We start from the raw sequence: 21,429 nt of genomic DNA, 5'->3' as shown, positions 1-21,429 counted from the left end.
CCAATTCCTCCTCTCGCTACTCTCTACAAGAGGGCAGAGAAGGTTAGTGGCGGAGCATGCCCACACAGACGTTATTCAGCAATGGTTTCCAAACCTACCGCACCCTCAGCCCAAAGAAGAGCATATAATGCAAACAGTATATAGATCCATGCCATCCATAATACAGCTAATGGTCTCCACACCAAAAAAATACAAATCCACAACCAAAAAACCATTGAAAGTCAACCGCGTGCAGCAGCCACCGATACCTGCAGGTAGCAGAAGACCTCAGAAGAGGAAGGGAGAGAGACTTTCGGAAGGAGAAGAGTGCTGCGGGGGATGAGAGGGGCGAGATGGAGAAAGGTCAGATACATACTTGTAAGGTCACTGATTCAATGACTATTCGGTGCTCACCTCCTTGCGATGCCGTTGCAGGTGACCGGCTCCTGGCCGGTGCACAGCCTCAATCTTCACCTCTTGGGTGGACGTGCGGTAGGACGGGTTGCTGTAGGTCAATGTTCCCATTGCTGGGTCTGATAACTTTGCACGACGATGCCTTGGAAAAAAAAAATATGTATGAACTTGCAACATTTGGCAGCTGAAAATGCAGCAGCATTTTAACCACAAATGGGCCACAAGAACGGTTTGCACGCGCTTCTGCCATCCACCCCGTCCTTCCAGTCTCCTACGTGGGCTAACATTACATAGGTCTCCTGTTAGTCCAGGAGCTTCATTGTCTGAATCCACACAGATTCTGCTACATTCCAGGTTGTGACCATGAATCAGAAGGGACTGCCCCGTTGTCCTGAATATTATAGTCCCCGATTTCACGTGTTTGTGCCCCTTCCTTATCACTGTGCACTCACCTATAAATCAGCAGAGCACAGATCAATAGAAGCAGGCACAAGAGCGACAGCGATCCGGCAATGATGTGAGGGACGCGCAGTTTATCTCCTGGGGACAGAGTAAAACTCTCAATAAGGACACATTTTATTATACGTGTTATCATGTAAAGATGTACATTGCTGTGGCCTAGGTCCTCCCCGTACCTGCGCTGGCTGGGATCGCGCCATTATGGGTGCACAGTCCTTTTGATGCCTCCGCGTCTGAGCAACTAGAAGATAATTGTGGCAAATAAGGATCAATGCAGGCGCGGAAACCTCTAATTGCCTTATTATATCTTCTGCCATAAAAATCGGTCTATACTCCTACCTCCCCACCGTCACCCCAGGCGTACTGTCTGCTCGCTCGCCCTGGGTGTCAGGACTGGAGGGGCCAGAAAGCTTCTCACTATTGTTTGTTGGATACGGAGGCAATGGTAAAAATCCAGGAACTAGAAAAAAAAAAAATTAGAAGTGAATATTTAACACAATAATAGGGACACGTGACAAGCAATAACTCAAACAGGAATTCAGCCTCGAAATAGACTATGTAACGTATTTTTCATTTTATAAGACGCACCCCAAATTTAGAGACGAAAAAGGTAAAAAAAAAAAATAAAAAATAAATGGGGCCCGTCTTATACTCTGGTGGTTTCTTATCGGAGGGGACAGCAGCAATGGTGGAGCGGGGTCACAGGAGGCAGGGACAGTGCTGGAGTAGGGCGATGCTGCAAGTGGTGCGGTGGGGGCTGTGGTGACAGCGGTGGCAGCGATGGGGGCTGTGGTGGCAGCGGTGGGGGCTGTGTGGAGCAGAGTGGTGCGGCGAGTGTCCCAGGTGCTCTGTCGGCGGTGCAGGCTTCAAAGAAATGGTGCCAGGATGCAGTGCTTGTGCAGATGATATCTTGAGCCGAAAGCTCCATCTGCGCATGCGCCGACTCAGAGTGCCATTATTTGAGGCAGAGCATCTGTGACACCCACTGCACCGCCTTGCTCCACACAGCCAGTTGCTCGAACAGCCAAGCAGCCAACTGTCCGCCCAGCCAGCCGCCTGCACAGACAGACAGACAGCCGCCCGCAGAGCCAACCAGCCAACTACCCGTCAAGGCAGCCGCCCGCAGAGCCAACCAGCCAACTACCCATCAAGGCAGCCGCCCGCAGAGCCAACCAGCCAACTACCCGTCAAGCCAGCCGCCCGCAGACAGACAGACAGCCGCCCACACAGTCCCCACTGCAGCCTGCACAGCCAACTGACCAACTACCCGTTCAGCCAGCAGCCCGCAGACAGACAGTCGCCTGCACAAACAGCCCCCACCGTGGCCAGAACAGCCTCCACCGCAGCGCCAATTCTCCACCTCCCGGTAAGCTACAGTAGGATTTTAAGATGCACCCCTCATTTTGCTCCCAAATTTTTGGGAGGAAAAGTGCATCTTCTAATTCGAAAAATACGGTAAATGGCCTTAAAATGGAAGATCATCGATTTATCACCCCACCATCGCCACCCTGCTATGTGGGAACGGGCGGAGGGGTGATCGGTGTCAAAAGCGTCTGACATTGTCTAATCGTTGCTGAGAACATCACACTTTCTTTGATAGAGGCAATGGAAATGCCCAGTTGTCAATTTATTAATTCATTTTTTAGAGGAACGCCAAAATGTAGAGTTCAAAAGATTGATCCCTCACTATTGTTGTTTTATGTAGAATAAAATAAATGTACTAAAATTGTGCTTAGGAGAGGAGACAGGTCATGTTTACATTCCACCCGACCCCAGATATTAATGAGGGTCTTGTCCATTACCCAAACGAACTACCCATATTACTCTACCAAGCACCAGGCCGCCATCAGCACGTCTGTTCCTGTATCTCAGCGTTATGATGGGTCGCTCACAGAAAGCCCCAAGGGACGTCACGTTTCCCCAAAATTCTGTTTAGGCCAGTCAATATAACTCCCCTTCCCCCTTCCCAAAAAAAATAAATTGTGAAATTGACATGTCATTCATATTGATGGGGGTCTCAATGACCAGATTCTTACACAAACACTGCTGTATGAAGCTGGATACTCACTGGTGGAGCAGACCTCGTTTCCTAGGTCATCCGGACAGGCACATACAAAGTCAAAACTTCGAGCAAAGCAGAGATGGGAGCAGCCCCCATTATTGACACCACAAGGGTTGCTACCTGCACGGCAGAAAAAAGGGAAGATGCTTAGTTTACCAAAAGTTACAATACAGAAAGTGCAAGAGTTGGGCTGTCTCATACCTGTCTGTCTGAGTGGAGACACCACAATAATGTCCATTAGTCCTTCCATGTTACCCAAAATAATTTCTTGGCTTCTTCCAGAGTATTTGTCCACCCTCTGAATAGACTTTGTCTGCCAATCTGTCCAGTAGATCCAGCGACCCTCCTGTTTGGTAAACCCAATAGAAACTCATCGGATAAGAAATTCCTTAAGTGCTTGGGGTCATTTTGAGGTGAACCAAAGAGAGGATTACCCAAAATGTTTACCTGAGTGAGCGCGAATGGGTGAGACACCTGGCTGACGAGCACCTGGCGAGTCTTGCCATTCAGATCAGCGTTCTCTATACGGTCCAAGTGAGCGTCTACCCAAAAAATCCTGGAAAAAAATATATATTCAAAATCAAATATGTGACGTATGACCAGAAGCTTTCAGTAACACATCTGGATTTTCATGACCACTGACCTGCGGGTATCATAGTCCAAAGTCAGTCCATTGGGCCACCCAAGATCAGTATTAATGAGGACTTTGCGATCAGAACCATCCAAGTGGGACCTCTCAATTTTGGCAACATGACCCCAGTCGGTCCAGAACAGAAAGCTGCAAGGGGGAAATTCAATTAAACCTCATATCTTATTGGACGTCATCAGGAAACAAAATGTAAATCTGGAGACTAGACACATTCTTACCCTTTTCTTGGAAACACCGCAATGGCTCGAGGCTCGTCTAGGGTGTTATTGATCAGGACTTTCCGGTATCTTCCATCTAGTCGTGCCACCTCGATTGTGTTGGCTCCAGTGTCTGTCCAGTATAGGTTTCTAGCTACCCAATCCACAGCCAGACCATCTGTAGTCTTCAGGCCTTCTCCAATAATGGTCTCCATGCTATTTCCATCAAGGTCCACTCTCCTAATGGGGCAAATGTATACATTTAGTACATGCAAAGCAAAACAAAAGCCAAAGCCTCTTTTATTTTCAGAGTAGGCAAATGAACGTCGGACATGACTAGAAATAATAGAAATAATATATATATATATATATATATATATATATATATATATATATATATATATATATATATATATATATATATATATATATATATATATATATATTTATTATCTATATCTCCTGCTTCTTTTCCAGAAACAGCTCGGCATTGTCAGGTATTGCAATCAAGTCCCATGCACATCAGAATGAGCTGCAATACCAGATGGAGCAGATGGATAATGGTAGCACTTTTCTTGTTTTGCCGTTTCAGACTCCGGGTAAACACAACCACAAAGCAGCGAGTGAAAAACGCTTTCATTACAGTTATGAGAAGTCTCCAAATGGTTCCCGAGACGCTTTGTGATCCATGCAAAAATTGTTAACCATGTCTGAAATTTTTGCAGTAGTCATAAGGTCACTCGCAGAGAAAAATATACCTGGCTGCAATCATGGAGCCAGGCTCTGCCTGTGGTTTGAGCAGCACGAATCCGCTGACAGGCTCCCATTACTGTGCTTTCTATTCAGACAGAGCCCTCTTTTGTGATCATTAAGGGTGGTAGAGAAATTCACTCCTTCTATGCCCTTGGAAATCCAAATTAATAAGATTTGTGTTAAACGTGCTTGGAGAAATCAATACAGTACACACCATCTGTGGTGTACTGAAAGTTTCTGCTTTATTATATCATGTGACCAGCTTATATAGTACCTCAAACAAAGAAATTACTATGCACCAATAAGAGCCATAGGGCTGTGTGTAGAAATGTGAAACCTCCCCGCCCCATCAGTGTAAGGTGAACCCTATGAGATCATTCAGTTATAAGATAAGATGGTTTCTATAGAATACAAAATGGCTTATATTCTCTCACAAGGGTCCCAGAGGTTGGACCCCACATGATTAGCAGGTTGGGACATCCTCTGAAAGGTGTTTTTAGCTATGGCTATTTTGTTTTTCAATTTCAAGATAATTGGCACTAACCAAACAGCCATCAGAGCATCTTTAAAGGGAATGCCCAATTTATAGCTGCACCAGCGATATTCTATTTGCAATGGGTCTGGTTTCTCCATAACAGTGTCAGGCCAACCACTGCTGAAGAAATGTACTACACGTGGGCCATTTAGATGAATGGATGACCATCTGATATAATTATGGGCTGGGTCAGCTCCTGAATGTGAGGACCAACCTCATGTACTCAGACGTACAGTACATGAATCCTAAGAGTATTTGTTGGATCATTGCAAGAAGAATACTTGCCAAAAATGTGAAGGTAGGAAAAGAAAAAAAAAAAAACAAACTCCCCCAAGCTCAGCACCTGATGACATCCAGGAAGACATCGGTGTAGTAGATTTTGCCTTCTACACTGTCATAATCCAAGGAGATGACATTGTTCAGTTCTTTAATGGGAACATAGACATCAGTGTAATCATCGGTGTCCAGAGAGATACGACGAATGGAATCACGGCTGGAGAAGAGCAGGTAGGTATCGGGAGACGGGTCACACGTTCTGCCGTCATCCTTCAGCAGAATGCCGGTGGGACAGGCACAGGAGTAACTCACAGGGTTGGGCAAGCAGAGGTGGGAACAGCCACCATTTTTGTTCCCACACTTGTTGTATCCTATAAAAATGGTAAATAGGGAGAAATCAAGGACCAAAGATAGAAGATAATGACCGATGGCAATTATGTGTGCTAAAGATCTAGAAGTCCCCAACAAACCTAGAGCGTGAGTGCGGTCTACTGCTTGTATGTCCATCAGCCCCGGCAGATTGTCTCTGACCACAATAACATTTGCTCCAGTGTCTTTATCGGCTCTTTGGATTTTGCGTGTCTGCCAGTCCGTCCAATATATATGAGCCCCGAGGAGTGTTAATCCATATGGATGCTGGACTGGAGATACCAAGATCCGTCGGTTCCTTCCCATCAGATCAGAGGCCTCAATCCTCTGAATACAAAAAGAAAAAGCATTTAAGAAAGACGATAGAAGACACCTGTATGGAGATCGTGAATACTCCCCTAATCGCAACTGTTCATGACCCCCATACTTCATATTTTATCATTGGTTGTCCACCTCTGGAGAAATCTTTAGCAAGTTCCTTAGTTTTCTGAATCTTAAAGGCATCTCATAACCGCATGTATGCGATTTGCATGACTGCAGTCACAAGCCAACTAAAGTCTCAGCCACGTTTTGTAATGTTCTAACGAGAGAAGCAAATGAAAATCTTGCCGGCACGTGATCGCAGGTAAGCAAATCGCATACTTATGACCACCATCAGCAAGCAGAGCTGAATCCTAAGTCTACATTACACACCATTAATATTTGAGCTTGTCGAAGAGTTCACCAGGAGTGGATACCCTTCATCAAAACATAATTATTATGCTTTAACCTAAAAAGCAGCCTACTGACACTAAACTTCAACATACCTCCGTATGTGCATCTGCCCACAGAAGTTGAGATCCAGCTTTGTCCACTGCCAGTCCATTGGGCCAACCCAAGTTCATACTGATCAACACTTTACGGTCTGAACCATCCATTCCTGCTCTTTCCAACTTGGCATTCTCCCCCCAATCTGACCAGTACATGTATCTACCAGAAGAAAAGAAAATGATAAATGTAAAACAAATATGAGACCCCATTCCTCAGGCGTAAGATTGGAAAATTGCAGATTGTGTTTTTTGTTGCCTCACCCCATCTCATGATACAAGGCAATAGCTCTGGGGCTTCCAAGATTTTGCCAGACAAGCACCTTCCTCATGGAACCATCCAAATTTCCCACTTCGATTCTATTAGTCCCGGTGTCTGTCCAATATATTTTGCGACCTATGGCGTCCACCGCAAGACCATCTGTGGTCACCAGGCCTGGGATAAAAGCGAAAAGTAGCTTTCAATTATTATGAGTGGATGAAATCATTAGTTAAATGGATGTATTTTCAGGGACAATATTGAGCCCATGCGATTGGGTGTATCCTTACCAGTGGTCATCACATCCTGGTGGTTGGATCCATCGAGTGCTGCTCGGCTAATTTTACGGAGAGTGCTGTCCGCCCAATACGCCAACCCTGTAAAAAGAAAGGATCCTAAGCAAATGGAAGATCAACCGTGTTTCGCCTAGAGTTTCCATCATCCCTTTTATCTGTGGATATCCTCACCATCAACAGGATCCACCCCAACAGCAATTGTGTTCTTCATGGTCACATTTATGGGAAGCACAACATCGGCAAAATATGGAATATCCAGAGAAACAGAGCGGATGTCTGTCCTCCTGGCAAAAATGAGAAACCGGTCCATACCTGGGAACAAATGTGGGAGCAGAAATGGTTTAAAAACATAATATCCTATAGGATACATTGGCTAAAAATGAAGCCAAGAGTCATAAAATTACCTGCTGAACAGGTTCTGCCATCTGCTTGCAGGTTTACCCCTGTGGGGCAGGCACAGCTGTGGCCTTTTGGGTGCGGAGAGAGGAGGCAAATATGGCTGCAGCCTCCATTGTCTACAGAGCAAGCCGAGTGAACTGTGGGGAAAAATAAAGATGCAAGTTATTTCCCACTATGTTCTCATACTTGGGCTATATTTACCAGCATTTCCCTAAGGGTACGGTTCCACTTGCGTATGACTCTCGCATCGGTATCACCCGGCACAGCCGCACACTGATGACAGGAGCGAGTCGGCTGCACGTATTTCCATGCAGCTGAGGAGCTCATGTCTGGAGAGCATCAGGCCGTGCCGGGTGATACCAATGCGAGACTCGCATGAGTCATATGCAAGTGTAACTTCGGCCTAACCCACACACTTTGGCTAATTTAAAGTGCACCAACCACCAGGATTTTCCAATATAACCTAAAGCCAGTGCTATACTTGCACTATCAGGCTGATTCTATACATACCCTTAGTTGTCAGCTTGAATGTATAGGTTTTGAAACATAAGCAAGTAATGTTTGTAAAATGAGTAGGATAAATCATTATGCCAGGTCCATGACACAAGTGGGTTGGTGCTTTTGACTAGGTGTGATGACTCACTAGGTGGCGTTAGACACTACTTGCATGCAGTAAATGGAGAGGTAGTCAGACAGGCAGAGATCATAAATCAGGAGAGCATGACAGTACACGGGGGACAGACAGAGACCAGGGTTCCAGGAGAGTACATACAAAATACAAGGAGCAGGCAGGAACGTGGTCAGGTGGAAGTCAGAGGTCAGAAGCCGGGAAGTCACAACAGAAGCAGGGGAGGAAAGACAGGTAAACAACAGTCCAGGGTTGTCAGACCAATATCTAAACACTGAACCCCACAGGAGATAACAGCACAACTGTAAACCAGGAAGTGTGAATGGCGGCGTCCTGAGCCAACACGCTCCCTGGTGAATCAGAGCAATCACCGGGAACGAAAAGCATCTGCGTGAACAACCAGCAGAGCATTCATCCTGCAAAACGCTCTGCACCATAAACAACATATACCGGCTCTGCAGGAGAGCATGGCAGAATGATACAGAATGTTCTGCACCTAGGAATCATGACACTAAGTATCAGTTTTGGTGGAGGAGGGGAGTGTGTTTCCACCCAGCAATAAAGCAGCACAAATGAATAATAGTTGTTGGTGTTTTTTACCTTTGGGACGTTGGCGGTGAAACACATGAATATCCATAAGATTCTCCAAGTTCTCCCTCACCGTCTTCCTCTCCAGACCGCTCTTTCGATCCGCACTCTCGATGCTCTTAGACTGCCAGTCCGTCCAGTAAATTCGGTCTTCATACAAGGTCAGACCAAATGGGTGCGGAAGTTCTGTACCAATGAGGACCTAAGAAATCCAATCAACAATAAATGGTTACTTCAGTCCCTGAATGACATCTATAAGGAAGAAACAAACTCCAGTGATTACTCACCGTACGGTCGGCGCCATCCAGTTTTGCCGTTTCTATAGTCTTCATTCCGGCATCTGCCCAATAAAGTCTCTCGGACTCGTAATCAATTGCCAGACCATTGGGCCAAGTAAGGTTGGAGGAGATTATGACCATACGTCCAGAAGCGTCCATCCCGGCACGCTCGATCTTAGGGTTGGCTCCCCAGTCTGTCCAGTACATGAACCTACGGTGGAGAACATCTTGTCATTTTAAAAATAGAAAACCGGCATCCTAACTTTCTGGGGTTTTCCTAAAATGTTACACTATATGCAAACTACAGAAAAAGGTTCTCACCCGCCTACTGGATCCACCACAATATCCCTTGGTCTGTCCAGGTTCTCCCAGATGAGTACACTGCGAAGTGAGCCGTCCAGATTGGAAACTTCTATGCGGTCAGTCCCTGTATAAGAGCAGAGACACAATGCCACAAATGCTTGAGCAACACTGGTCCTTTCAGGGCTTTATAAACCTTTTTTGCACATTCTAGAACATCTGCCATTATTGCCGCAGCTAAATTGTATCGAGTGCAAACCCCAATTTAGAAGGAGTACTAAGCATGCTCCTATCAATGCACTGGCAGACCAGACGTTCAATTAGCAGTAGAAAATAATCAGTACCTGCGTCCGTCCAATATAGCTTCCGCGTCACCCAGTCTATAGCCAACCCGGCAGGACTTTCTAAGCTGGTCTCGATAATGACCTGATAGGAAGAAACAAAATAATCACGTTTTTAAGAGGAACCGGTCTTGTAGCTTCCAAGTCAAAAATCGACAGACAATTGATTGTGAGCATGCAATTACAGCAAGAGGTCGTTAATTTATTATTTATGGGAGCGGAATATTAAGTCATCAAATATTACGGATGAGACAATTACTACAACCTTACATTATATAATGATCAAAGTGAACAACCCGAACTGGAAATGGATGACCATGAATATCTCAACTATCGGTAGAGCATATAGAGTAAATATCTGGACTATCAGTAGAGTATGTAGAGTAAATATCTGGACTATCGGTAGAGTATGTAGAGTAAATATCTGGACTAATCGGTAGAGTATATAGAGTAAATATCTGGACTATCGGTAGAGTATATAGAGTAAATATCTGGACTATCGGTAGAGTAAATATCTGGACTATCGGTAGAGTATATAGAGTAAATATCTGGACTATCGGTAGAGTATATAGAGTAAATATCTGGACTATCGGTAGAGTATAAAGAGTAAATATCAGGACTAAATCAGTAGGGTATATAGAGTACAGTCTCCTCACCTCCTGGCCGCTGCCATCAGACTTTGCTCGGTTTATGGAGTCCGCGTTGGTATCCGTCCAGTACATGTAGTCATTTGCAGAATCCCAGTCCAGTGCAACGGCGCTGCGTACATTGGATAGTGGAATGACAAAATCGGAGAAGTCACTGGTGTCGAAACTGATCCTCCGGATGTCCGTCCTTCGGGCAAAAAGCAGGAACTTGTCAAGACCTGATCGAAGGTCAAAGGTCATCATCTTAATTCTTCAGCTTCAAAATGGCATAAAGAGCAAATGCAGGAATTTCAGCTCATCGCTAAAGTGGGAACTCGGCTAGACTAAGGGATTCATATATTTGTTCAAGATCTAATTGGACCTTTTCTAAAAATGGATCACACATCGGCCATCACCCAACCCTCGAGGATCATACCCTTCAGCCCCGGGCGATTTTCTGTTTGTTTTTTTTTTTTTGCTCCCCTTCTTCCGAGAGCCGTAACTTTTTTATTTCTCCGTCAATCTTGCCATTTGAGGGCTTAATTTTTGCAGGACGAGTTGTACTTTTACATTAAACCATGAGTTGTACCATATAGTCTACTGGAAAACAGCAAACAAATTCCAAGTGCGGAAAAATTGCAAAAAAAAAAAAAGTGCAATTGCACTATTGTTTTTGGGATAGTTTATTCACAGTGTTCAATGTATGGTGAAACTGATGTCTTGTCATGATGCCTTAGGTCGGTGCGAGTTCGTACACACTAAACATGTATAGGTTTACTTTTATCTAAAGGGGTTAAAAACAATTCAATAGGTTGTCCAAAAAAAAGTTGCACACTTTTTGCGCCATTTTCCAAAACCCGTATTATTATTTTTCCGGATCTGGGGCTCAGTAATGGCTTATTTTTTGAGTCTCGAGGTGACGTTTTTACCATTTTGCGCAGATGCTACTTTTTGATCGCCTGTTATTGCATTTTGCGCAAAATTTGTGGCGACCAAAAAAAATGTAATTTTGGCGTTTGGAATTTTTTATGCGGCTACGCAGTTTACCGATCAGGTTACATGATTATATATTTTGATAGATCGGGCATTTCTAAATGCGGAGATAACAAATGTGTGTATATTTTTATTTTTTTTTCAACCCTTTAATTTTCAATGGGGGGTGATTTGAACTTTTAGTTTTTGGTTTTTTTTTTTAACTTTTCTTTTTATTTTACTAGTCCCCCTAGGGGGCTATAAGGATCAGCAGTCTGATCGCTTGTTCTTTGTATAGATCACAGCTACACAGCTCTGATCTGCTGAAATGCTGCTCTCCTCTCACACACGGTGCTCTGCCAGCAGTGAGAAGAAGTGACTTATGATAGTTACAAGAGTCATCACATGACCCTGTGCTACCATCAGCTCCACATGATCACGTCTCGTGACTTCCGATGGTGGCCGTTGAGTACGCGCTTACCATGCCGTGCATGTACAGTGGGCTGTCACAGTTTGACAGCCCGATATAAGAGGTTAACAGGCGCCGGAGGATCGCAGATTCACCTGCACCTGCGAGGCACACAAGTCTGCTGTTCAAATCAGCTGACATGTGCGGCAGCTGGCGGGGATTACCCTAACACGATCCATGGCATACCCTGTACGTCATGTGTCGTGAAAAGGTTAATTACTGAAGCACAGAGAATATGGAGGGTACAATAGAAGCTAAGATTGATTATATGGAATATTCAGTGTTAAAGGGCAAGTAAACCAATATAAACCATCTAAAATATTGAAACAAAGTAACTTTGGAAATCTTGCTAACATATTTAAAGAGTCGGAGGGAGCAGAGTTTGACTACTTTGTACTTTGTAAAGTTGCTTCATTTATTATTTAGATGCCCCGGGATAATAATCGTATGAAATGTAGCTAAAAATCGGAACCGATTCTTCAACATATTACACAGGGAAGGGGGCCATATATTTATTTAGGATGTATACATTATAATAGTACTTACTTAATGCACAGATCTTCGATCCGGTCTTTCGGAATCCAGTAGGGCAAGCACAAGTAAAGGCATTTCCACTAGGTAAGCACAGATGGGAGCAGCCCCCATTATCAGTGCCGCAGCGGTTCTTCCCTTTAGGAAATGGAATAGAAGAAATTAACCACTAAAAATAACAAATCTGGAGAAATAAAATATGGCGGATTCGGCTACATTTGCTCACCTGCCGGTTGCCTCTGTGGGTGGAGCGTATGGATGTCCATAGGGAAGTGCAGCTTGCTTCGTATCACCTCTTGGTTCTTGCCGGTGAACTTATTGGCGCTGTTTATACTTTTAGTGTGCCAGTCGGTCCAGTAAAGACTGTCCTCAAAAACAGTGATGGCAAATGGGTGCGGGAGACCTGAAGAGCAGAGGACAGGTTAGAGCAAGTGACTATATCACGGCTAATGGTTCTAACCGAAGCAAGAAAATTATGTCCTTCCAACCTTGGTTAATTACAGCTTTGCGGTTGGATCCATCAAGATCGGCTCTCTCTATTACATGGTGTTTGGCATCAACCCAGTACATTCGCTTCCCGGCATAATCGATGGTCAGTCCATTGGGCCAGAAGAGGTGAGTATCAGCAATGACGCTTCGGTTTGAGCCGTCCATGCTGGCGTATTCAATACGTGGTGTATTTCCCCAGTCTGTCCAGTAGATGGTGCTAAAGTCATAAAAAAACGTAAAAGACCAAAAACGTACAATAATAAACACTTATTAAAATTCTGAAATTAAATCCATTTGTGTATAGTTTTTAGACAATTTCCAATCATAATGTGGGATCACTAACTGCCATCCACATACCCTTCCATTGGGTTGAGAGCGATCGCTCGAGGCTTCTCCAGGTTATTCCAGAGGATGACCCGACGATGAGTCCCGTCTAGATTAGACACTTCAATACGAGACGTTCCAGAGTCCGTCCAAAAAAGCTTGTCATGGATCCAATCAATAGCGAGACCCCCTAAATATAAAAAACAGAAGTGTATGGTTTACCATATATGAGACATAGAACAGGTGGTCACCAACTTCTCAGACCAAAAGGACATTACAAGTTTCATATTAGATATCACTATAATCAAAATGCACATTAAAAAAAGGTTCTTCAGTATTTACAATCGAGGACAAATCACCAGTACCACAAGCCAATTAACATTCTTCATTAAAAAGGACGGAAAACACACCTGGACTCTCGAGACCGGTGGACACCACCTCCTGCACGTTGCTACCATTCAGGTTGGCGCTCATGATACGATCTAGGGTGACATCTGACCAGAAGACCAATTCGTGTTGGTGGTGGAAATCCAAGGCAATGGCGTTCTCAAGATTATTAAGAAGAAGAGTATACTCCGAACGATGAGGAAGAACTTGCCGAATGTCAATCCTATTGGCAAATAGCAAAACTGGTTCTGGTCCTAAGACAACAAAAACAATATAGTCAGGAGACCCAAATGAAAAGTGCAGAATAAGCTGTATGTTTGTATGTGAGGAATAACGCCACTTCTTGTAGTGGTACGATGTTCAGAGGGTGGAAAACACAGAATACATCTCTAATTTCAGTTGTCTCTGAGCTAGTTGGTAATTAGCTTCTATGAGGTCTCCAAAAAGAAAAAACAAATCAATTCCAAAACAAATCAAGCCAGGCAGGTCACTCGAAGCAAGGATCAAAAAGCTACGACTCATCTACACAAGCTAAGAGAGCAATCACTGGAAAAGGACATAATGGTTGGATGAATAGAAGGAAGAAAGCGAAGCGAAAGAACAGCAACCCAATGGCTTTATACTATCAATATAACAGCGGAGAAGACCCTGGTGGACCCATGTAGGCGGAGAACCCCCTGGTGGACCCATCTACACGGAGAACCCCCTGGTGGACCCATCTAGGCGGAGAAGACCCTGGTGTACCCATCTAGGCGGAGAAGACCCTGGTGGACCCATCTAGGCGGCGAAGACCCTCGTGGGCCCATCTAGGCGGCGAAGACCCTCGTGGGCCCATCTAATCAAAGTTTATTAGAATAGAAGAAGATAATCAAACAATTGCACAGCGCGCAGGCAGAGAGTATATATCCAAGCTAGCTGCTAAAAACACAACAGTTCTTTGACTACACCTGCGCCACTGGCGACCAAAAATAACAAGTACAATTCGTATGTGTTTGAAATAGGAAGAACAAGTTGAAAAAAAGAGATAAAGAAGAGGAGGTGGAAGAAGAATTTAGAGACAGTAAAGACAACAGAAACGTGGGAAAGTAAGATGAAAGGGGAAGGGTACAAAGAGTTCCCACCCGAGTGGACGCGCCCTCCTACATCAAAACCACATTTTCAAGGCTAACCTTCTAGGTACAGAAATAAGAGAATGGAAAATTACCTACATACCTGCCCCCCCGTGAATCCATAGACCCATATCCGGTGAGTCCCTGAACATGATCCACGGGGCTGGTGGGCCCATCTAGGCGGAGAAGACCCTGGTGGGCCCATCTAGGCGGAGAAGACCCTGGTGAGCCCATCTAGGCGGAGAAGACCCTGGTGAGCCCATCTAGGCGGAGAAGACCCTGGTGGGCCCATCTAGGCGGAGAAGACCCTGGTGGGCCCATCTAGGCAGAGAAGACCCTGGTGAACCCATCTAGGCAGAGAAGACCCTGGTGAACCCATCTAGGCAGAGAAGACCCTGGTGAACCCATCTAGGCAGAGAAGACCCTGGTGAACCCATCTAGGCAGAGAAGACCCTGGTGGACCCATCTAGGCAGAGAAGACCCTGGTGGACCCATCTAGGCGGAGAAGACCCTGGTGGATCCATCTAGGCGGAGAAGACCCTGGTGGACCCATGTAGGCGGAGAAGCCCCTGGTGGACCCATGTAGGCGGAGAAGACCCTGGTGTACCCATCTAGGCGGAGAAGACCCTGGTGGACCCATCTAGGCGGCGAAGACCCTCGTGGGCCCATCTAGGCGGCGAAGACCCTCGTGGGCCCATCTAGGCGGCGAAGACCCTCGTGGGCCCATCTAATCAAAGTTTATTAGAATAGAAGAAGATAATCAAACAATTGCACAGCGCGCAGGCAGAGAGTATATATCCAAGCTAGCTGCTAAAAAAACACAACAGTTCTTTGACTACACCTGCGCTACTGGCGACCAAAAATAACAAGTACAATTCGTATGTGTTTGAAATAGGAAGAACAAGTTGAAAAAAAGAGATAAAGAAGAGGAGGTGAAAGAAGAATTTAGAGACAGTAAAGACAACAGAAACGTGGGAAAGTAAGATGAAAGGGGAAGGGTACAAAGAGTTCCCACCCGAGTGGACGCGCCCTCCTACATCAAAACCACATTTTCAAGGCTAACCTTCTAGGTACAGAAATAAGAGAATGGAAAATTACCTACATACCTGCCCCCCCGTGAATCCATAGACCCATATCCGGTGAGTCCCTGAACATGATCCACGGGGCTGGTGGACCCATCTAGGCGGAGAAGACCCTGGTGGACCCATCTAGGCGGAGAAGACCCTGGTGGACCCATGTAGGCGGAGAAGACCCTGGTGGACCCATGTAGGCGGAGAAGCCCCTGGTGGACCCATGTAGGCGGAGAAGCCCCTGGTGGACCCATGTAGGCGGAGAAGACCCTGGTGGACTCATCTAAGCAGCAAAAACCCTGGTGGATCTATCGAGGCAGAGAAGACCCTGGTGGACCCATCTGGGCGGAGAAGACCCTCGTGGACCTATCTAGGATCCAGAAGATTGATCTTCCTACCGAGCATTCATCGAACAAGTCACCATCGCTCGAGATTGAGCTGAACGCCAATAGACAGATGTCTCCTATACACAGCACACACAGACATGAAGGATTTCTGCTCTCCTGTTTACATAGCACGTTACACAGCAGTACTGAGCAGTATAGCTGTGAATCCAGCTCTATTATCCAATTCTTCCATGGACCAGCAGCTTATTTTGTTTAAACCAAAATGTTAGTGTTTTTTTCAGACTAATGAGGAGGTCAGGAGGCCGCAGGATTTACCACTTAGGTGGAGTGATCTTACCCAGAGCCTTGCAGCTTCGTTTATCTGGTCGCAGTTGATATCCCGACTCACAGAAGCACTGGAAGCCGCCTTCTGAGTTGCTGCAGCCTTGGCTGCAATATCCTTCCTCTGCACATTCATTTACATCTGTGCGGAGCAGAAATACAACAATTCAGCATTTTGTGATCTGGTAAATAACATATGTTTTTGGTTTTGTTTTTTAGGATGGGACTTCCCCCACAAGTCCACAAAGCAGGGACTTGTGTCCCCCAGTTTTCCATGGCCAGAAGTCTCCTCCAGGAGTTGTTTAGCAGGTCGTGCGGGTCTAATACTCTGTTGAGGTCAGCGTGTAGACGTCTTCTGTCAGACCTTAGCTTCTCACCTTACTCTTTCAACTCCTCCTGGCCAGAGTTTTGGAACCGTGGATGAACAGGAGAAGCTTTTGGTGGGATTCACGCCGATCTAACACTTATTACCTATCTACTGGATAGGCAACATTTTTTTTTTAGTCCAGAAGACCCCTTTGTGTCCGGAAATAGATCCTTTAACATTTGCCTGACCAATCCTGCCCGTTCCCTTGTTAAAACCCAGATATTAAAATACAAAACGGACACATGCCATATAGAAGAGTGACTTCCGTACCTTGGCACGATCGACCATCCATCATAAGCTTGTACCCGGTCTGACAAGTACACTGTACGAGCCCCCGCACCGTCTGGCACTTTTGGGCACAGCCCCCATTATTGTGGTTGCAGTTCTCGTCTCCAGTCCGGGGCCCTGCGAATAGAATACGAATGATTTTCCGTATCATCACTCATACATTTTTGGGAAGAAGTAGTGTTTTTGTAAATTTGTGGTGGCAGACGGATACTCACGGCAGTTTTGATGCGGGCTTTCGTCGCTGCCATCGCCGCAGTCATTGGCTCCATTGCACAGTTTCCGTTGACCGATGCAGCGGCCATTACTGCACAAGAACTGGTCCTGAGCACATTGCGGAGCTCCTGTCATGGAAAAGACACAAACGACTCAGCCGCCCGCTGCAATCCATGCAATTATATCCAGATATTGTGGACATAAATAATGGTTTTCTAATGGGGAAAGTATCCATCGTGACCTCGTTCACACTCTCCTTCCCAGCATGACCTGACCCTCCATGTCGGAGCTGACCCTTGGTCTCACATTTGCCGCATTCTTATCGATCTGACCCGACCCCTTACATTCTAATCCCAACCCTAAACCACATAACTATACACAGTTTTCAGTTTTTTCTATCCCTTTAGAACTCACCAGTTTTTTCACATCCCATCTCATCGCTGTTATCAGAGCAGTCATCTTCACCGTCACATCTCCAGGACAGTCGTACACACCGGCCTGTGCCGCACCGGAACTGGTCAGCGGTGCACACCGAGGTCGCTAAGGGTGTAAGCAGAATAGGATTCCATTATAATGGACACAATGCAAATGGATCATCAGCAAGAGCACACTAAATATAGGAAGTGAATAAGTGACCTAATCCAGCTCGCAACGCTACAAGGCTCGGAACTAGAGCGATACACTTTAGTGTACCCGTCTCTTGTGCTGAGTTCATAATATGCATTTGTGTGGAGTGCCACCATTTCTGGACATTATATGACTTAAGTCCTGCATTTTTCACCACTTTTCTCCTCGAAAAGCTTTAAAAAGGCGTGGTTCACCCCTTTTCATTATTTGTTTCTCAACATATTGATCTAGCAATGTTTCTCTCAAATACCTTGCGTTGCCAATACTGCCTGTGAGCGGTGCATTTGCGGTCCGCTCTTCCCCATCGCCCAACCGCCGGGCTCCATGACCTCGGGGATCCGGTGATGTCACGTCAACTTCCTACTACCTGATATCACCGCGGCCGGCCCCAGTCTCCGTGTGTGAGCGGGCTGTGGGCAGAGTTTCCCCGCTCATCACAGCGCAGCACCTCCCGGCTCCCTCTTCCGCTGCAGCGTGCACAAGCAGGAGACACGCTGTGTTGTGATGAGCGGTGGAAACAAGACTGGGGCCGGCCGCAGAGCTCGGGGGGTGACGCGATGGGGAAGGGCAGACCGTGATAGCGCCACTTACAGGCACTATTGGCAACATAAGGGTTTTGAGAGAAACATGGTTTCTCAATATATCATCAATCTAGCAAATAATAAAAAGGGGTGAACCACTTCTTTAATTTTCAGTTGTCCCTGAGCTAGTGGGTGGAGAACAGCTTTTTAAAGAGTCAATTTAAAAATCATGAGAAGTTTAGTGAAGAAGCCACCTGGTTTGCTTTTTCTAAGTGCACTGATCCGCCACATGTGGATTTACAACCTGATTTACATATAGCTTCTTCATTAAAATTTGTCCTGACTGGCACGTCCGATTTATAAAAGATGGGAGCGGGGAATGACGCACCCCTCTGGCAGAGCATTTTAAATTTTGCTGTCAAAGACGGACAACTAGATTTAACTGGTTAACAACAGAGGTCAGAGCTCAGATCCACCCGCGGCTGTTAGAGGCAGATGACGGCTGATTGAATCAGCAGTCATGTGTCGGGACAGATGCAGGCTCAGCGTATGAGCCCGCATCAAAGGCAGAGACACAACTCTGTTTTTATGATAGAGATTGTATAAATGACACATGCCCATTAATAAACCAGTCACCAATATCATCTGGAAAGCAAATGGAAATCAATATTTCCCTTTACTGACCGCAATTACAGATCCGAAATATTGTTACTGGAGCTCTATGTTAGGAAACTGCAAAACCTGCTTCAATAAAGGAAGGTGCGAACAGGAGACGTCCATAGCCAAGCTGCTAGAAGGCCTGCACCTGTATCAGGCAAGCCCAGCACGTCTAGAGGCAGCACATGGATTTTAATGGGCACCATGCAATGATTCCCCCCCCCACCCCCCCTGTAAGAAGATTGAACACTTGTTGCTACGTTCCTTGACAGATTTCTGCCGATTGATGAAGTTCCCAACAGATGGAAACCTATCATGCAAACTTCATTTTGATGGGACTCGAGTGATACAAGTTTGTAAACAGTGGGGAACCCCCTTCAAAATGTAAAGTGTAGCCTATAATGCAAAGGAGCGATCCCGTCTACTCACTGCAGTTCCTCTCGTCTGACTGATCGTCACAGTCCGCGTCGCCATCGCAGCGCCAACCCGAGTTGATACACAGTCCACTGTTGCACATAAACTCTCCCGAACGGCACGGTTGGTGGGACGCTGCGGAGTCATTGGAAAAAAGTGTAAGCGAGGAGAGAAGAAGAGAGCCATAGGGGAGAAGAGCCCAGGACCAAAAGGAATCAAATTGCCACAAGGTGAGAAGACTAGAAGGACATGACCGAGCAGAGGCGGATGTACTCACAGCAGTCAGATTCATCCGACCAGTCTCCACAGTCATCGTCGCCATCGCAGTGGTAAATATCCAAGATACATCGCCCATAGGCACACTGAAATTCTTCCGAGCTGCAGCTGGGGGCTGGAACATCGGAGGCTTTTGGGAGACACAAAAATCAAAATCAATGGCAGCACCAAACCAGGATCCGGTCCACTCCATGCTGGTACCATAGGGACATCTGCTGCATCTCAGGGAGGCAGCTTACTCAAATCCCAATGCGTATACATCTTATTACTAAATTCCAGGAGTTGTTTGGATCCTGCCTTGTAGAGTACTCATGAGGAGTTTTCTGGAATATTAAACCTAATTCCAATTTTGTACAGAGCACATGGACTCCTCAGGAGAAGATGGATCTTCATCAGCCCCTAACGCCATACAACTCTACTTGTTATTAATCCGCCAGATATCAGTGAGTACTTACGACAAGATTCCTCATCGGATCCGTCCTTGCAGTCGGTGTCTCCATCACAAAACCAATGTTCAGCAATGCAGCTTCCATCAGAGCAACCAAACTCCTTCTCTGAGCATTTCCTCATATCTAGAAGTAGAGGGGACAAGGTGATGACGACTGGACACCCCCACAAGTCATAGCTGCTCTTCATGGGTCTGGATCATGTAAGGATTAATTCAAAGTAACCAAATATCTTTACAAACTACCCATGGCTTGATATCTACAGGGGTCCATTCAATACTGTAGGCATTGGAGTATCAAGCACCTGAACATGGTAGTGCCCGCTCATCACTAGTTACCAGTACCGAGCACCCGAGCATGGTAGTGCCCGCTCATCACTAGTTACCAGTACTGAGCACCTGAGCATGGTAGTCCCTGCTCATCACTATTTACCAGTACTGAGCACCTGAACATGGTAGTGCCCGCTCATCACTAGTTACCAGTACTGAGCACCCGAGCATGGTAGTGCCCGCTCATCACTAGTTACCAGTACCGAGCACCTGAACATGGTAGTGCCCGCTCATCACTAGTTACCAGTACTGAGCACCCGAGCATGGTAGTGCCCGTTCATCACTAGTTCCGAGTACAGAGCACCCAAGCATGGTAGTGCCCGCTCATCACTAGTTACCAGTACTGAGCACCCGAGCATGGTAGTGCCCGCTCATCACTAGTTACCAGTACTGAGCACCTGAGCATGGTAGTGCCCGCTCATCACTAGTTACCAGTACTGAGCACCTGAGCATGGTAGTGCCCGCTCATCACTAGTTACCAGTACTGAGCACCCGAGCATGGTAGTGCCCGCTCATCACTAGCCACTACACAGTGTATGGAGCTGTGGCACTCTGACGTTCCACCCTGTACACACTGAACTTTCGGTGCCTGCGCTGTGGAAGCTTATAACAGCTGTTTTTCAACCCCACACTCAGCATTGACTGAATGACTGACGCCCGATGTGGACCCAGTCACCTTAAAACTAATCTGAATCAATTGGTCATCAATATCGGATCTGTGCAGCGTCGACCCCCAGCACCTCCAGATCTAATTCGGTTTACCCATCTTGAGAATAGGTCATCAATATCTAAGCAGTGAATAACCTCCTTAAAAAGGATTATTTTTTTTTTTTTAAGAACACGAGGAAAACTAACCAAAAGGAAAATGGAAAGCAACAACCAGATGACAGATTAATGGAAAAGTGTGCCAAATGGGAAACAAATATCCCCACACTAAAACAGCTGTAATATAAGGCACGTGAAGGTCGTTTCATTACCTGCATCAAGTTACAAAAGCCGGGAATAATCGACTCTGAATGACCTTAAAACTCGTTTGAGTGGAAAGCAAATATTTGGCG

General features: G+C 45.9%; 1 protein-coding gene across 1 annotated transcript in view; it reads right to left on the bottom strand.

Annotated features, from left to right (window-relative positions):
• The window catches only part of LRP4 (LDL receptor related protein 4), an 86,085-nt gene that overhangs the window by 5,084 nt on the left and 59,572 nt on the right, over nt 1-21,429 (bottom strand). The window contains exons 5-37 of the mRNA XM_075325508.1: nt 20,052-20,168; nt 19,598-19,726; nt 19,336-19,455; nt 17,516-17,641; nt 17,104-17,229; nt 16,871-17,005; nt 16,250-16,375; nt 13,410-13,640; nt 13,033-13,189; nt 12,675-12,892; nt 12,413-12,589; nt 12,202-12,324; nt 10,245-10,453; nt 9,592-9,673; nt 9,269-9,374; nt 8,957-9,158; nt 8,682-8,871; nt 7,459-7,590; nt 7,226-7,366; nt 7,049-7,135; nt 6,764-6,935; nt 6,500-6,662; nt 5,795-6,020; nt 5,392-5,695; nt 3,782-4,000; nt 3,558-3,692; nt 3,362-3,470; nt 3,116-3,260; nt 2,921-3,034; nt 1,192-1,312; nt 1,029-1,093; nt 846-933; nt 394-535 (exon numbers count right to left, since the gene is read on the bottom strand). Coding sequence (XP_075181623.1) covers nt 394-535; nt 846-933; nt 1,029-1,093; nt 1,192-1,312; nt 2,921-3,034; nt 3,116-3,260; nt 3,362-3,470; nt 3,558-3,692; nt 3,782-4,000; nt 5,392-5,695; nt 5,795-6,020; nt 6,500-6,662; nt 6,764-6,935; nt 7,049-7,135; nt 7,226-7,366; nt 7,459-7,590; nt 8,682-8,871; nt 8,957-9,158; nt 9,269-9,374; nt 9,592-9,673; nt 10,245-10,453; nt 12,202-12,324; nt 12,413-12,589; nt 12,675-12,892; nt 13,033-13,189; nt 13,410-13,640; nt 16,250-16,375; nt 16,871-17,005; nt 17,104-17,229; nt 17,516-17,641; nt 19,336-19,455; nt 19,598-19,726; nt 20,052-20,168 — 4,937 coding nt within the window. The remainder of the gene's footprint in view (nt 1-393; nt 536-845; nt 934-1,028; nt 1,094-1,191; nt 1,313-2,920; nt 3,035-3,115; nt 3,261-3,361; nt 3,471-3,557; nt 3,693-3,781; nt 4,001-5,391; nt 5,696-5,794; nt 6,021-6,499; nt 6,663-6,763; nt 6,936-7,048; nt 7,136-7,225; nt 7,367-7,458; nt 7,591-8,681; nt 8,872-8,956; nt 9,159-9,268; nt 9,375-9,591; nt 9,674-10,244; nt 10,454-12,201; nt 12,325-12,412; nt 12,590-12,674; nt 12,893-13,032; nt 13,190-13,409; nt 13,641-16,249; nt 16,376-16,870; nt 17,006-17,103; nt 17,230-17,515; nt 17,642-19,335; nt 19,456-19,597; nt 19,727-20,051; nt 20,169-21,429) is intronic.

This window comes from Anomaloglossus baeobatrachus, chromosome 10 (genome assembly GCF_048569485.1).
Source record: "Anomaloglossus baeobatrachus isolate aAnoBae1 chromosome 10, aAnoBae1.hap1, whole genome shotgun sequence".
Lineage (NCBI taxonomy): Eukaryota > Metazoa > Chordata > Amphibia > Anura > Aromobatidae > Anomaloglossus > Anomaloglossus baeobatrachus.
The sequence above is the reverse complement of the archived record's forward strand: the minus strand, read 5'-3'. Positions and strand labels throughout refer to the sequence as shown.